The 16,487-nt window shown below is 40.6% G+C and overlaps 1 protein-coding gene across 4 annotated transcripts in view; it reads left to right on the top strand.

The window, feature by feature from the left end:
- The window catches only part of ADAM23 (ADAM metallopeptidase domain 23), a 191,095-nt gene that overhangs the window by 142,040 nt on the left and 32,568 nt on the right, over positions 1 to 16,487 (top strand). For all 4 annotated transcript variants that reach the window (XM_033230556.1, XM_033230554.1, XM_033230557.1 and 1 more), the window contains 2 exons: positions 15,233 to 15,283; positions 16,000 to 16,063. In XM_033230556.1, coding sequence (XP_033086447.1) covers positions 15,233 to 15,283; positions 16,000 to 16,063 — 115 coding nt within the window. The remainder of the gene's footprint in view (positions 1 to 15,232; positions 15,284 to 15,999; positions 16,064 to 16,487) is intronic.

Here is a 16,487-nt window from a genome sequence, read left to right as displayed (position 1 = left end):
TCTGACATGTGGCTGTGCCAATTTAGAATAAGGGCATTTTTTTCATTAGTGAAGAATTTTACAAGGTTTTTTCTAACTGAAACATCACAAAAGTAAAATCTGACAAATTAATTTTAGATCCTGATGTGCTTATTCTAATAGCAATATTGCTTTTGCATTACTGTTGACTGTGGTTGTGTTAGTTTTATTTATTTATTTTTTATTATTATACTTTAAGTTCTAGGGTACATGTGCATAACGTGCAGGTTTGTTACATATGTATACTTGTGCCATGTTGGTGTGCTACACCCATCAACTCGTCAGCACCCATCAACTCGTCATTTACGTCAGGTATAACTCCCAATGTAATCCCTCCCCCCTCCCCCCTCCCTATGATAGGCCCCGGTGTGTGATGTTCCCCTTCCCGAGTCCAAGTGATCTCATTGTTCAGTTCCCACCTATGAGTGAGAACATGTGGTGTTTGGTTTTCTTTTCTTGTGATAGTTTGCTAAGAATGATGGTTTCCAGCTGCATCCATGTCCCTACAAAGAACACAAACCCATCCTTTTTTATGGCTGCATAGTATTCCATGGTGTATATGTGCCACATTTTCTTAATCCAGTCTGTCACAGATGGACATTTGGGTTGATTCCAAGTCTTTGCTATTGTGAATAGTGCTGCACTAAACATACGTGTGCATGTGTCTTTATAGCAGCATAATTTATGATCCTTTGGGTATATACCCAGTAATGGGATGGCTGGGTCATATGGTACATCTAGTTCTAGATCCTTGAGGAATCGCCATATGTTTTCCATAATGGTTGAACTAGTTTACAGTCCCACCAACAGTGTAAAAGTGTTCCTATTTCTCCACATCCTCTCCAGCACCTGTTTTTTCCTGACTTTTTAATGATTGCCATTCTAACTGGTGTGAGATGGTATGTCATTGTGGTTTTGATTTGCATTTCTCTGATGGCCAGTGATGATGAGCATTTTTTCATGTGTCTGTTGGCTGTATGCTTGTCTTCTTTTGAAAAATGTCTGTTCATATCCTTTGCCCACTTTTTGATGGGGTTGTTTGATTTTTTCTTGTAAATTTGTTTGAGTTCTTTATAGGTTCTGGATATTAGCCCTTTGTCAGATGAGTAGATTGCAAAAATTTTCTCCCATTCTGTAGGTTGCGTGTTCACTCTGATGGTAGTTTCTTTTGCTGTGCAAAAGCTCTTTAGTTTAATGAGATCCCATTTGTCAATTTTGGCTTTTGCTGCCATAGCTTTTGGTGTTTTAGACATGAAGTCCTTGCCCATGCCTATGTCCTGAATGGTACTACCTAGGTTTTCTACTAGGGTTTTTATGGTATTAGACCTAACATTTAAGTCTCTAATCCATCTTGAATTAATTTTCGTATAAGGAGTAAGGAAAGGATCCAGTTTCAGCTTTCCACATACGGCTAGCCAATTTTCCCAGCACCATTTATTAAATAGGGAATCCTTTCCCCATTTCTTGTTTCTCTCAGGTTTGTCAAAGATCAGATGTCTGTAGAAGTGTGGTATTATTTCTGAGGACTCTGTTCTGTTCCATTGGTCTATATCTCTGTTTTGGTACCAGTACCATGCTGTTTTGGTTACTGTAGCCTTGTAGTATAGTTTGAAGTCAGGTAGCGTGATGCCTCCAGCTTTGTTCTTTTGACTTAGGATTGTCTTGGCAATGCGGGCTCTTTTTTGGTTCCATATGAACTTTAAAGCAGTTTTTTCCAATTCTGTGAAGAAACTCATTGGTAGCTTGATGGGGATGGCATTGAATCTATAAATCACCTTGGGCAGTATGGCCATTTTCACGATATTGAATCTTCCTATCCATGAACATGGTATGTTCTTCCATTTTTTTGTGTCCTCTTTGATTTCACTGAGCAGTGGTTTGTAGTTCTCCTTGAAGAGGTCCTTTACATCCCTTGTAAGTTGGATTCCTAGGTATTTTATTCTCTTTGAAGCAATTGTGAATGGAAGTTCATTCATGATTTGGCTCTCTGTTTGTCTGTTACTGGTGTAGAAGAATGCTTGTGATTTTTGCACATTAATTTTGTATCCTGAGACTTTGCTGAAGTTGCTTATCAGCTTAAGGAGATTTTGGGCTGAGACAATGGGGTTTTCTAAATATACAATCATGTCATCTGCAAACAGGGACAATTTGACTTCTTCTTTTCCTGACTGAATACCCTTGATTTCTTTCTCTTGCCTGATTGCCCTAGCCAGAACTTCCAAAACTGTGTTGAATAGGAGTGGTGAGAGAGGGCATCCCTGTCTTGTGCCAGTTTTCAAAGGGAATTTTTCCAGTTTTTGCCCATTCAGTATGATATTGGCTGTGGGTTTGTCATAAATAGCTCTTATTATTTTGAGGTACGTTCCATCAATACCAAATTTATTGAGCGTCTTTAGCATGAAGGGCTGTTGAATTTTGTCAAAGGCCTTTTCTGCATCTATTGAGATAATCATGTGGTTCTTGTCTTTGGTTCTGTTTATATGCTGGATTACGTTTATTGATTTGCGAATGTTGAACCAGCCTTGCATCCCAGGGATGAATCCCACTTGATCATGGTGGATAAGCTTTTTGATGTGCTGCTGAATCCGGTTTGCCAGTATTTTATTGAGGATTTTTGCATCGATGTTCATCAGGGATATTGGTCTAAAATTCTCTTTTTTTGTTGTGTCTCTGGCAGGCTTTGGTATCAGGATGATGTTGGCCTCATAAAATGAGTTAGGGAGGATTCCCTCTTTTTCTATTGATTGGAATAGTTTCAGAAGGAATGGTACCAGCTCCTCCTTGTACCTCTGGTAGAATTCAGCTGTGAATCCATCTGGTCCTGGACTTTTTTTGGTTAGTAGGCTATTAATTATTGCCTTAATTTCAGAGCCTGCTATTGGTCTATTCAGGGATTCAACTTCTTCCTGGTTTAGTCTTAGAAGAGTGTAAGTGTCCAGGAAACTATCCATTTCTTCTAGATTTTCTAGTTTATTTGCGTAGACGTGTTTATAGTATTCTCTGATGGTAGTTAGTATTTCTGTGGGGTTGGTGGTGATATCCCCTTTATCATTTTTTATTGCATCTATTTGATTTTTCTCTCTTTTCTTCTTTGTTAGTCTTGCTAGCGGTCTGTCAATTTTGTTGATCTTTTCAAAAAACCAACTCCTGGATTCATTGATTTTTTTGGAGGGTTTTTTGTGTCTCTATCTCCTTCAGTTCTGCTCTGATCTTAGTTATTTCTTGCCTTCTGCTAGCTTTTGAATGTGTTTGCTCTTGCTTCTCTAGTTCTTTTAATTGTGATGTTAGAGTGTCAATTTTAGATCTTTCCAGCTTTCTCTTGTGGGCATTTAGTGCCATAAATTTCCCTCTACACACTGCTTTAAATGTGTCCCAGAGATTCTGGTATGTTGTATCTTTGTCCTCATTGGTTTCAAAGAACATCTTTATTTCTGCCTTCATTTCGTTATGTACCCAGTAGTCATTCAGGAGCAGGTTGTTCAGTTTCCATGTAGTTGTGCGGTTTTGAGTGAGTTTCTTAGTCCTGAGTTCTAGTTTGATTGCACTGTGGTCTGAGAGACAGTTTGTTATAATTTCTGTTCTTGTACATTTGCTGAGGAGTGCTTTACTTCCAATTATGTGGTCAATTTTGGAATAAGTGTGATGTGGTGCTGAGAAAAATGCATATTCTGTTGATTTGGGGTGGAGAGTTCTATAGATGTCTATTAAGTCTGCTTGGTGCAGAGATGAGTTCAATTCCTGGATATCCTTGTTAACTTTCTGTCTCGTTGATCTGTCTAATGTTGACAGTGGAGTGTTGAAGTCTCCCATTATTATTGTATGGGAGTCTAAGTCTCTTTGTAGGTCTCTAAGGACTTGCTTTATGAATCTGGGTGCTCCCGTATTGGGTGCATATATATTTAGGAGAGTTAGCTCTTCCTGTTGAATTGATCCCTTTACCATTATATAATGGCCTTCTTTGTCTCTTTTGATCTTTGATGGTTTAAAGTCTGTTTTATCAGAGACTAGGATTGCAACCCCTGCTTTTTTTTGTTCTCCATTTGCCTGGTAGATCTTCCTCCATCCCTTTATTTTGAGCCTATGTATTTCTCTGCATGTGAGATGGATCTCCTGAATACAGCAGACTGATGGGTCTTGACTCTTTATCCTGTTTGCCAGTCTGTGTCTTAATTGGAGCATTTAGTCCATTTACATTTAAGGTTAATATTGTTATGTGTGAACTTGATCCTGCCATTATGATATTAACTGGTTATTTTGCTCGTTAGTTGATGCAGTTTCTTCCTGGCCTCAATGGTCTTTACATTTTGGCATGTTTTTGCAATGGCTGGTACCGGTTGTTCCTTTCCATGTTTAGTGCTTCCTTTAGGGTCTCTTGTAAGGCAGGCCTGGTAGTGACAAAATCTCTAAGCATTTGCTTATCTGTAAAGGATTTTATTTCTCCTTAACTTATGAAACTTAGTTTGGCTGGATATGAAATTCTGGGTTGAAAATTCTTTTCTTTAAGAATGTTGAATATTGGCCCCCACTCTCTTCTGGCTTGTAGAGAGAGTTTCTGCCGAGAGATCTGCGTTAGTCTGATGGGCTTCCCTTTGTGGGTAACCCGACCTTTCTCTCTGGCTGCCCTTAAGATTTTTTCCTTCATTTCAACTTTGGTGAATCTGGCAATTATGTGTCTTGGAGTTGCTCTTCTGGAGGAGTATCTTTGTGGCGTTCTCTGTATTTCCTGAATTTGAATGTTGGCCTGCCTTCCTAGGTTGGGGAAGTTCTGCTGGATGATATCCTGCAGAGTGTTTTCCAACTTGGTTCCATTTTCCCCCTCACTTTCAGGCACCCCAATCAGACGTAGATTTGGTCTTTTTACATAATCCCATACTTCTTGTAGGCTTTGTTCATTACTTTTTCTTCTTTTTTCTTTTGGTTTCTCTTCTCGCTTCATTTCATTCATTTGATCCTCAATCGCGGATACTCTTTCTTCCAGTTGATCGAGTCGGTTACTGAAGCTTGTGCATTTGTCACGTATTTCTCGTGTCATGGTTTTCATCTCTGTCATTTCGTTTATGACCTTCTCTGCATTAATTACTCTAGCTATCAATTCTTCCACTCTTTTTTCAAGATTTTTAGTTTCTTTGCGCTGGGTACGTAATTCCTCCTTTAGCTCTGAGAAGTTTGATGGACTGAAGCCTTCTTCTCTCATCTCGTCAAAGTCATTCTCCGTCCAGCTTTGATCCGTTGCTGGCGATGAGCTGTGCTCCTTTGCAGGGGGAGATGCGCTCTTAGTTTTTGAATTTCCAGCTTTTCTGCCCTGCTTTTTCCCCATCTTTGTGGTTTTATCTGCCTCTGGTCTTTGATGATGGTGACGTACTGATGGGGTTTTGGTGTAGGTGTCCTTCCTGTTTGATAGTTTTCCTTCTAACAGTCAGGACGTACTGATGGGGTTTTGGTGTAGGTGTCCTTCCTGTTTGATAGTTTTCCTTCTAACAGTACTGATGGGGTACTGATGGGGTTTTGGTGTAGGTGTCCTTCCTGTTTGATAGTTTTCCTTCTAACAGTCAGGACCCTCAGCTGTAGGTCTGTTGGAGATTGCTTGAGGTCCACTCCAGACCCTGTTTGCCTGGGTATCAGCAGCAGAGGCTGCAGAAGATAGAATATTGCTGAACAGCGAGTGTACCTGTCTGATTCTTACTTTGGAAGCTTCCTCTCAGGGGTGTACCCCACCGTGTGAGGTGTGGGGTGTCAGTCTCCCCCTAGTGGGGGATGTCTCCCAGTTAGGCTACTCAGGGGTCAGGGACCCACTTGAGCAGGCGGTCTGTCCCTTCTCAGATCTCAACGTCTGTGTTGGGAGATCCACTGCTCTCTTCAAAGCTGTCAGACAGAGTCGTTTGCGTCTGCAGAGGTTTCTGCTGCTTTTTCTGTTGTTTTTGTTGTTGTTGTTGTTTAGCTGTGCCCTGTCCCCAGAGGTGGAGTCTACAGAGACAGGCAGGCTTCCTTGAGCTGCTGTGAGCTCCACCCAGTTCGAGCTTCCCAGAGGCTTTGTTTACCTACTTAAGCCTCAGCAATGGCGGGTGCCCCTCCCCCAGCCTCGCTGCTGCCTTGCGGTTAGATCGCAGACTGCTGTGCTGGCAATGAGGGAGGCTCCGTGGGCATGGGACCCTCCCGGCCAGGTGTGGGATATAATCTCCTGGTGTGCCTGTTTGCTTAAAGTGCAGTATTGGGGTGGGAGTTACCTGATTTTCCAGGTGTTGTGTGTCTCAGTTCCCCTGGCTAGGAAAAGGGATTCCCTTCCCCCTTGCGCTTCCCAGGTGAGGCGATGCCTCACCCTGCTTCAGCTCTCGCTGGTCAGGCTGCAGCAGCTGACCAGCACCGATTATCTGGCACTCCCTAGTGAGATGAACCCAGTACCTCAGTTGAAAATGCAGAAATCACCGGTCTTCTGTGTCGCTCGTGCTGGGAGTTGGAAACTGGAGCTGTTCCTATTCAGCCATCTTGCTCTGCCCCCATCTATTTATTTTTTAACATTACAAATTTATTTTTCCATAAGTTATTGGGGTACAGGTGGTATTTGGTTACATGAGTAAGTTCTTTTGTAGTGATTTGTGAGATTTTGGTGCCTTCATCACCTGAGCAGTATACACTGCACCATATTTGTAGTCTTTTATCCCTTGCCCCCCTCCCTGCTTCCCCCAAGTCCCCAAAATCTGTTGTATCATTATTATGTCTTTGCGTCATTACTTAGCCCCCACATATCAGTGAGAACATATGATGCTTGGTTTTCCATTCCTGAGTGACATCTCTTAGAATTAATAGTCTCCATTCTCAGCCAGGTCACTGCAAATGCTGTGAATCCATTCCTTTTTATGACTATGTAGTATTCCATCATATATATATGTGTATGTATATACACACACACACACGCTATAGTTTCTTTATCCACTCGTTGATTGATGGGCATTTGGGTTAGTTGATGGTCATTTGAGTTGGTTCCAGGATTTTGCAGTTGCGAATTGTGCTGCTATAAACATGCATGCACAAGTATCTTTTTTCAATAATGAGGTCTTTTCCTCTGGGTAGATACCTAGTAGTGGGATTGATGGATCAAATGGTAGATCTACTTTTAGCTCTTTAAGGAATCTCCACACTATTTTCCATAATGGTGGTACTCATTTCCATTCTCACCAGCAGTGTAGAAGTGTTCCCTGTTCACCGCATCCACACCAACGTCTACTGTTTTTTTTTTTTTTTTTATGGCCATTCTTGCAGGAGTAAGGTGGTATTGCATTGTGGTTTTGATTTGCATTTCCCTGACCATTAGTGATGTTGAGCATCTTTTCATATGTTTGATGGCCATTTGTGTGTCTTCTTTTGAGAATTGTTGATTCATGTCCTTAGCCCACTTTTTGATGGGATTTTTTTTTCTTACTGATTTGTTTGAATTCATTGTAGATTCTGGATATTATTTCTTTGTCAGATGTATAGATTGTGAAGGTTTTCTCCCACTCTTTGGGTTGTCTGTTTATTCTGCTGACTTTTCCTTTTGCCATGCAAAAGCTCTTTAGTTTAATTAGGTCCCAGCTATTTATTGTTGTTTTTATTGCATTTGCTTTTGGGTTCTTGGTCATGAAATCCTGGCCTATAAGCCAATGTCTGGAAGGGTTTTTCAGTGTTTTCTTTATAGTTTCCCGTCTTAGGTTTAAGTCCTTAATCCATCTTGAGTTGATTTTTCTGTAAGGTGAGAAATGAGGATCCAGTTTCACTCTCCTACATGCCGCTAGCCATTTATCCTGGCACCATTTATTGAAAAGGGTGTCCTTTCCCGCACTTTATGTTTTGTTTGCTTTGTCAAAGATCAGTTGGCTGTAAGTATTTGGATTTATTTCTGGGTTCTATATGCCATTGGTCTGTATGCCTATTTTTATACTAGTGCCACGCTGTTTTGGTGACTGTGGCCTTATAATTTGAAATCAGGTAATGCGATGCCTCCAGATTTGTTCTTTTTGCTTAGTCTTGCTTTGGCTATGTGGGCTCTTTTTGGTTCTATATTAATATTAGAATTGTTTTTGCTAATTCTGTGAAGAATGATGGTGGTATTCTGATGGGGATTGTGTTGAATTTGTAGATTGCTTTTGGCATTATGCTTATCTTCAAATATTGATTCTACCCATCCATGAGCATGGGATGTGTTTCCATTTGTTTGTGTCATCCATGATTTCTTTCAGCAGTGTTTTAGTGTAGAGGTTTTTGGACCCTTTGTTGAGTATATTCCTAAGTTTTTTTTCTTTTGTTTTGTTTTTTTGCAGCTTTTTTTTGTAAAAGGGGTTGAGTTCTTGATTTGATTCTCTGCTTGATCGCTGTTGTTGTATAGAAGAGCTACTGATTTGTGTACATTATTCTTGTATCTGGAAACTTTGCTGAATTCCTTTTATCAGTTCTAGGAGCTTTCTAGAGGAGTCCTTAGGGTTTTCAAGGTAAACAATCATATCATCAGCAAACAGTGACAGTCTGACTTCCTCTTTACCAACTTAGAGGCCCTTTCTTTCTTTCTCTTGTCTGATTGCTCTGGCTAGGACTTCCAGTACTATGGTGAAGAGGAGTGGTGAGAGTGGGCGTCCTTGTTTTATTCCAGTTTTCAGAGAGAATGCTTTCAGCTTTTCCCCATTCAGTATTATGTTGACTGTGGGTTTGTCATAGATGGCTTTTATTACATTGAGGTATATCCCCTGTATGCCAATTTTGCTGAGAGTTTTAATCATCAAGGGATGCTGGATTTTGTCAAAATGCTTTTTCTGCACCTATTGAGATGATCATGTGATTTTTGTTTTAAATTCTGTTTATGTGGTGTATTGCATTTATTGACTTGTTTATGTTAATCCATTCCTGCATCCCTGGTGTGAAACCCACTTGATCATGGTGGATTATCTTTTTGATATGTTGTTGAATTCAGTTAGCTAGTATTTTGCTAAGGATTTTAGCATCTGTGTTCATCAAGGATATCAGTGTGTAGTTCTCTTTTTTGTTTATGTCCTTTTCCTGGTTTTGGTATTAGGTTGATACTGGCTTCATAGAATGAATTAGGGAGGATTCCTTCTTTCTCTATCTTGTGGAATAGTGTCAAAAGGTTGGTACCAATTCTTCTTTGAATGTCTGGTAGAATTCTGTTGTGAATCCATCTGGTCCTAGGCCTTTTTTGGTTGGTAATTTTTAAATTATCATTTCAATCTCACTGTTTGTTATTGGTCTGTTCAGGTATCTAATTCTTCCTGATTTAAGCTAGGAGGGTTTCATTTTTCCAGGAATTTATCCATTCCTTCTAGGTTTTCTAGTGTATATGTGTAAAGGTGTTCATAGTAGCTTCAATGATCTTTTGTATTTCAGTGGTATCCATTGTAATATCTCCTGTTTCATTTCTTAGTGAAGTTTTTTTGGATTTTCTCTCTTCTTTTCTTGGTTAATCTTGCCAATGGTCTTATCAATTTTATTTATCTTTTCAAAGAACCAGCTTTTTGTTTCATTTATCTTAGGCATTTTGTTGTTGTTGTTTCCATTTCATTTAGTTCTGCATTGATCTTGGCTGTTTTCTTTATTCTGCTGGGTTTGGGTTTGGTTTGTTCTTGTTTGTCTAGTTCCTTGAGGTATGACCTTAGATTGTCTGTTTGTACTCTCTCAGACTTTTTGATGTAGGCATTTAGGGCTATGAACTTTCCTGTATTTGCTGTATCCCAGAGGTTTTGATAGGTTGTGGCATCATTGTCGTTTAGTTCGAAGAATGTTTTAATTTCCATCTTGGTTTTGTTTTTGATCCAATGCTCATTTGGGAGCAGGTTATTTAATCTCTTTTGCATGGTTTTGAAGTTTCCTTTTTGAAGGTATTTGCATGGTTTTGAAGGTTCATTTTGGAGTCGATTTCCAGTTTTATTCCACTGTGATCTGAAAGAGTGCTTGATGTAATTTCAGCTTTCTTAAATTTATTGAGGCTTGTTTTATGGCCTATCATATGGTCTATCTTGGAGAAAGTTGCATGCACTGTTGAATAGAATGTATATTCTGCAGTTGTTGGATGAAATGTTCTGTATACATCTGTTAAGTCCATTTGTTCCAAGTAATAGTTTAAATCCATTGTTTCTTTGTTGACTTTCTGTCTTGATGACCTGTCTAGTGATGTCAATGGAGCATTGAAGTCCCCCACTATTATTGTGTTGCTGTCTATGTCATTTCTTATTTCTTTCTTTGTTTCTTTTTCTTTCTTTCTTTCTTTTTTTTTTTTTGAGACAGAGTTTCCTTCTTGTTGCCCCGGCTGGAGTGCAATGGTGTGATCTCAGCTCACTGCAACCTCTGCCTCCCAGGTTCAAGTGATTCTCCTGCCTCAGCCTCCCAAGTAGCTGAGATTACAGGCACGTGCCACCATGCCAGGCTAATTTTTGTATTTTTCATAGAGACAGAGTTTCACTGTGTTGGTCAGGCTGGTCTTGAACTCCTGACCTCAGGTGATCCACCTGCCTCGGCCTCCCAGAGTGCTTGGATTACAAGCATGAGCCACCATGCCTGGCCAACATTTCTTAGGTCTATTAGTAATTGTTTTATAAATGTGGGAGCTCCAGTGTTAGGTGCATATACATTTAGGATTGTGACATTTTCCTGTTGGACAAGGCCTTTTACCATTATGTACTGTCCCTCTTTGTCTCTTTTAGCCACTGTTGCTTTAAAGTTTGTTTTGTCTGATATAAGAATAGCTACTCCTGCTTGCTTTTGGTGTCATTTGCGTGGAATGCCTTTTCCACCCCTTTACTTGAAGTTTATGTGAGTGTTTATGCGTCAGGTGAGTCTCCTCCTGAAGGAGCAGATGGTTGGTGAGTTCTTATCCATTCTGTGCTTCTGTATCTTTTAAGTGGAACATACCATTACATTCAATGTTAGTATTGAAATATGACGTACCATGGTACCATTACTTTCATCATGCTCTTTATTGTCTGTGTGCTTTGGTTTTGTTTTTTGTTTTTGCTTTAACTTGTATTTTTGTTTTATAGATCCTGTGTGATTTATGCTTTAAAGAGGTTCTGTTTTGATGTTTTTCCAGGATTTGTTTCAAGATTTAGAGCTCCTGTTAGCAGTTCTTGTAGTGGTGGTTTGGTAATGGAAAATTCTCTCAGCATTTGTTTATCTGAGAACGATTGTATCTTTCTTTCATATATGATGCTTAGTTTCGCTGGATACAAAATTCTTGGCTGAAAACGGTTTTGTTTGAGGAGGCTGAAGATAGGTCCCCAATCCCTTTTAACTTGTAGAGTTTCTGCTGAGAAATCTGCTGTTAATATGATAGGTTTTCCTTTATAGTTTACCTGGTGTTTCTGTCTCACAGCTCTTAAGATTATTTCCTTTGTCTTTACTCCGGATAACCTGATGACAATGTGCCTAGGTGATGATCTTTTTGCGATGAATTTCTCAGGTGTTCTTTGTGCTTCTTGTATTTGCATGTGTAGGTCTCTCACAAGGCCAGGGAAGTTTTCCTCGATTATTCCCTCTAATATGTTTTCCAAGCTTTTAGAGTTCTCTTCTTCCTCAGGTACACCAATTATTCTTTGGTTTGGTTGTTTAACATAATCCCAGACTTCTTGGAGGCTTTGTTCATATTTTATTATTCTTTTTTCTTTTTCTGTGTTGGATTGGATTAATCCTATGGATATGGCTTCCTGTGAGCTGAATCGCAGTGATTGTTGTCTCCCTTCTGGGTCTAGCCACCCAGTGAGTGTACACAGCTCCTGGCTGGTACTAGGGGTTGTCTGCACAGAGTTCTGTCATGTGAACCATCTACGAGTCTCTCAGCTGTGGATACCAGCGCCTGTTCCAATGGAGGTGGCAGAGGGTGCAATGGACTCCATGAGGGTCCTTAGCTTTGGTGGTCTAATGATCTATTTTTATGCTTGTTGGCCTCCTGCCACAAGGTCATGCTTTCCGGAAAGCATCAACTGTAGTAGTGTGGAGAGGGATTGGCGGTGGGCAGGGCCCTAAAACTCCCAAGATTATATGCCCTTTGTCTTCCACTATAATCACCTCTTCAGTTTGTGTGGGAGCTGCATGAGGCCTGTGACTGCTGGCTTTCCCCCACTTTCCTGACAACCTGCATGACTCAGCAGAGGCAGCCATAATCCTCCTAGGTCGGGATCTGGGAATCTCACCCCCATCCCCCACAGCAACCACAGCAAGACCCGCCCAAGGAGAGTCTGAGCTCAGACACGCCTAGTCCTGCCCCCACCCGATGGCCCTAGCTTCAAGAAAAAAGGGCTTTAGTTCTTCCCCGGCCTGTGAAGTCTGCACACCCAATTGGTGCCCTCCCCCGAGTGATGGCCAGGAGGCTTCTCGCCCAGTTCAAATTGTTACAAAGTTCAGCTAGAGAATTCCTTCTCCCTGTGGAGTTTTACCCTGCTCCTCTGGCCACCCTCCCTATGGATCCCTGTGGTGTCTGGCAAGAATGGGCTGCTCGGGGACCCAGTGAACTCCCGAGCCTTTCTGCTGCTTCCTCTACCCCTGTATTTGGCTCGGCTCTTTAACTTGACTCAGCTCCAGGTAAAGTCAGAAACTTCTCCTGCAAACAGACCTTCAGCTTCTCCAGTGGGGGTGTGTGTTCCCCCTTCCACAGTTGGGGCACTCACAGTATTTGGGTGTCTCCTGGGTCCTGCAGGAGCAGTCTGCTTCCTTCAGAGGGTCTGTAGGTCCTCTTGGGATTGCTGGTTTGTTCTTGCAGTTGATCTGGAGCTAAAGTTCACACTGCAGGCCTCCGCATGCTGCTCTGTCCAGAGCTGCAATCTAGTCCTGCCTCCTGTCCACCATGATCCCTGTCACTGGTTGCATTAGTTTTAGAGTGAGTGAATAATTAATGATAGTTGATTATTGAGATAGTGATTGCATTTTGAGTGACTCTGGATGGATGAAAGAAACCACAGGGATTTCTGCTTTTGTGTAGTTGTGTATTTCTGCTTTTTAGTGCTGATCCCTTGAATACTCACCAGATTGAAAAGCTGTGGTGAATGAAACTTGTATGAGAGTCAGTTATTCTTTAGAAAGGTGTAGAACCAAAGCATTTGCCTTGGAATGTTAGGAAATTACTGCTTCTTAGGAATGCTAAATCAGTTCTGTTATGTTTCTGTGGTGAACTTGATAAATGGCTCAATATGTGCAGCATAGAATAACATAGTGGTATCTGGTTATTGGGCCATGCGTTTATGTTCTCTGGCCGTTCACAGTACTTGCACACCTGCCACATGCGTGGTGGTGTTGTAGGTAATAGGGCAGCAGTAGGAAACAAAACATAGAATCCTGCCTGCATGGGCCGGGCGCGGTGGCTCAAGCCTGTAATCCCAGCACTTTGGGAGGCCGAGACGGGCGGATCACGAGGTCAGGAGATCGAGACCATCCTGCCTAACCCGGTGAAACCCCGTCTCTACTAAAAAATACAAAAAAACTAGCCGGGCGAGGTGGCGGGCGCCTGTAGTCCCAGCTACTCGGGAGGCTGAGGCAGGAGAATGGCTTAAACCCGGGAGGCGGAGCTTGCCGTGAGCCAAGATCCGGTCACTGCACTCCAGCCTGGGCGATAGAGCGAGACTCCGTCTCAAAAAAAAAGAATCCTGCCTGCATGGAGCTCATATTATGATGGGGCAACAACGAACAAACAAGTAAGTAAGACATGAATTGTCAGTTCGTGATAAGTGCTTTGGAGAAGAAAAAAAAAAAAAACAAAGAAAATTGTAGACTTCTCTAATAATAATAATAATAATAATAAAAAGAAGCCCTTAAAGCCCTTATCCTAAATTGGCACAGCCCCAGAGAGTGCCAACATTGGAGGGGCTGCAGCTTTGAAGAGCATGGGTTCTACGAAGGCCTCTTTGGGATGATGATATTTGAGCAAAGCTCTAACAAAGGTCAGGGAATGAGCCATGCAGAAATCTGGAGTGACAACAGGAAAGCAAAGGCAAAGGCTGTGGGTGGCAGCATGCCTGGTGTGTCCACATGGAGTCACATCAGCCATGAGTGAGCAGAAAATGATGTCACAGAGACATCACAGGATGCGAGAGTTTAGGAGCAAATCATGTTGAGCTTGTAAGGTTGTTGAGTAAGTTGGGAAACAGAAGATCGATGTGATGTAGTATTTACCTTTTTAAAGAGATCACTCTGATAGCAATGTAAACTCTAAGGTGACTAGGGTAGAAGCAAGGGACTCAGGTGGAAGGCTATTACAGTAATCCAGGTGAGAGGTGGTGGTGCCTTGGACAGGGTATGAGCAGTGGGGGTGGAGAAAAGGGGTCAGATTGGAATTATATTTTGAAGATAGAACTAGCAGGATTTATGGACAGACTAGATGGAGGGAGAGTGAGAGAGGAGAGGAATAGAAGATGACTATGGCCTTTGGCTTGAACAATTGGATGGAACATCATTTACTGAGAAGGTGAAGACTGAGGGAGGACCTTGGTGCACACTGCTGTTTCTTATTTATTTGCCATGCCTGCATATTTTTTTCTTTTTGTATTTGTTTTAAACACTGTAGCAGAGCCTTTGACTTGACCTTTTTACATTCTCTTAAATGTGGTCAATACAATGTACAGAGAGTAACTTTGGAGGGAAATGAAGTATTTCTTTTAAAAATGATTTGATACATAGACCTATAAAAAGCAATAACCATCACATCACAGACTGTTCTAGTAACATGTCTGTAGTTTGAAGAGGTCAGAGCTATTAATATAATGGAGATATAGCACTTACTTTGCGTTGAAAGGCAAAGTATTTCTTCTGTTTCACTAAAGTAGCCTATAGGTAAAATGTCATGATGTCAAATGCAGATTTGACATTTTCAGAGAGCTGAGCAAGTTCTTGTAAATTAGTTTCTTGAATGTGTCCCTTCCTATGTACCACGCTGATTCATTTCCTTCATTGTCCATTTTAATCTCTTCTACTTTTAACTCTGTAGGCAAGTGAATGTGACTTGTTATTCTGGTCCACCTCACCATAAACAGAAGAAACATATAAAATGCATGCACTGTGTGGCCCTTATTTACGTATTTTACCAATAACAGCATAAATAATTGGAATTAATAATCTATGGAGTTGCATGTGTTTTTCTCAATGTTTCTAGTTATATATATATCCACCATGTTTGCATTATATATAGTATACACATTATCTGAAGGTACCTAGCATGCTGAATATTAACTAAAAAGATAATATTTTGCAGTGCCCACCAAATCTTCATAAGCAAGACGGATATGCATGCAATCAAAATCAGGTATGCTGGGCTATAAATTTTAACTGTAATTTAAAAAGGCTTCGTTGGAAATTTTTTTCCTTTGTTGATCAATATTAATATAACTTCGAAGGGAATTTTACTCAAGTAAATGATTATAGTGGGATTCTAATTTAGAGTTGCTTCATGTGATGCCAAATATTAAATATATTTACCTCTGGTGACAAATTGCCCAGATTAAGAGAGAAAAAAAAAAAAAGAATGTAATGGCTGAAGAACTGGGAGTCTCATTTATTGAGTTGTGACCATCTTTCAGTAATTTCAACCTGCCTGGTGTGGGAAAGAAAATATGACAATCTGTCATGAGTTTTTTTGTTCCCTGAAGCCATATTATAACCTACAGGTAAGTATCATTATGTCAGATGCAGATTTGATGTTTTCTAACCATCCATACACAAAAGAACCTAAAAATCATTTTGGTTCTCTCACAGAAATATACCAATTTTTGTTTACTGTAAAATTTCAAATTTTAGATGTTTAGTTTACATTTAGAGAGCTGTACAATGAGTTCTGTTTAGAGTTTTAAATTTTTAACTGTTATTCTTAAGATGTTTGTGATTCTTATTGGTCACTATAAAAATATTAGAGTATGAAATGAAAAAACTTTATCCAAGTGAACCAGAAGGAGACATTGTAGTAAAAACATTGGGGAAAACAAGCTGACTCTGTGTGCCTCACATGTGTGCTCCTGTCCCCAGGGCCGCTGCTACAATGGCGAGTGCAAGACCAGAGACAACCAGTGTCAGTACATCTGGGGAACAAGTAGGTGGCATCTCCTTGCTTGGTGGTTACACATACCATTTTCTCTTATAGTGTTCTCTGCCAGTCTTGCTGAGAGAGATGCACAGCTTGGAGTGATGTTTTTAAAAAAAATCTAGAAAGGATGAGAATAAAGAGAAGTGTGAATCTTAGTCACAAAAACTATAGAAAACAATTGCTTAAGTTAGGCACTTGTCAGAACTGAGCAGTGCCATTTAGTGGCTGTGGCTCTCAGAGAAGGGGTGTTGCATTCATTTGCAAAGTTTGGGTTGATTGAGTACAGTGTGATTATTCAGCCACTTGTGTGATTTATTTTGTACCTTGGCTTTAACATTTGACCCCCTTTTTTCCATTAACACACACAAGTTAGCTTTCTGGTTTTTACCCTGGGAAGATACCAGACTTATTTTTTAAATTTTGTCATTTA

Source organism: Trachypithecus francoisi, unplaced genomic scaffold (assembly GCF_009764315.1).
Source record: "Trachypithecus francoisi isolate TF-2019V2 unplaced genomic scaffold, Tfra_2.0 Lachesis_group13, whole genome shotgun sequence".
Lineage (NCBI taxonomy): Eukaryota > Metazoa > Chordata > Mammalia > Primates > Cercopithecidae > Trachypithecus > Trachypithecus francoisi.
Note: the sequence above shows the minus strand (reverse complement) of the source record. Positions and strands in the feature narration are given on the sequence as shown.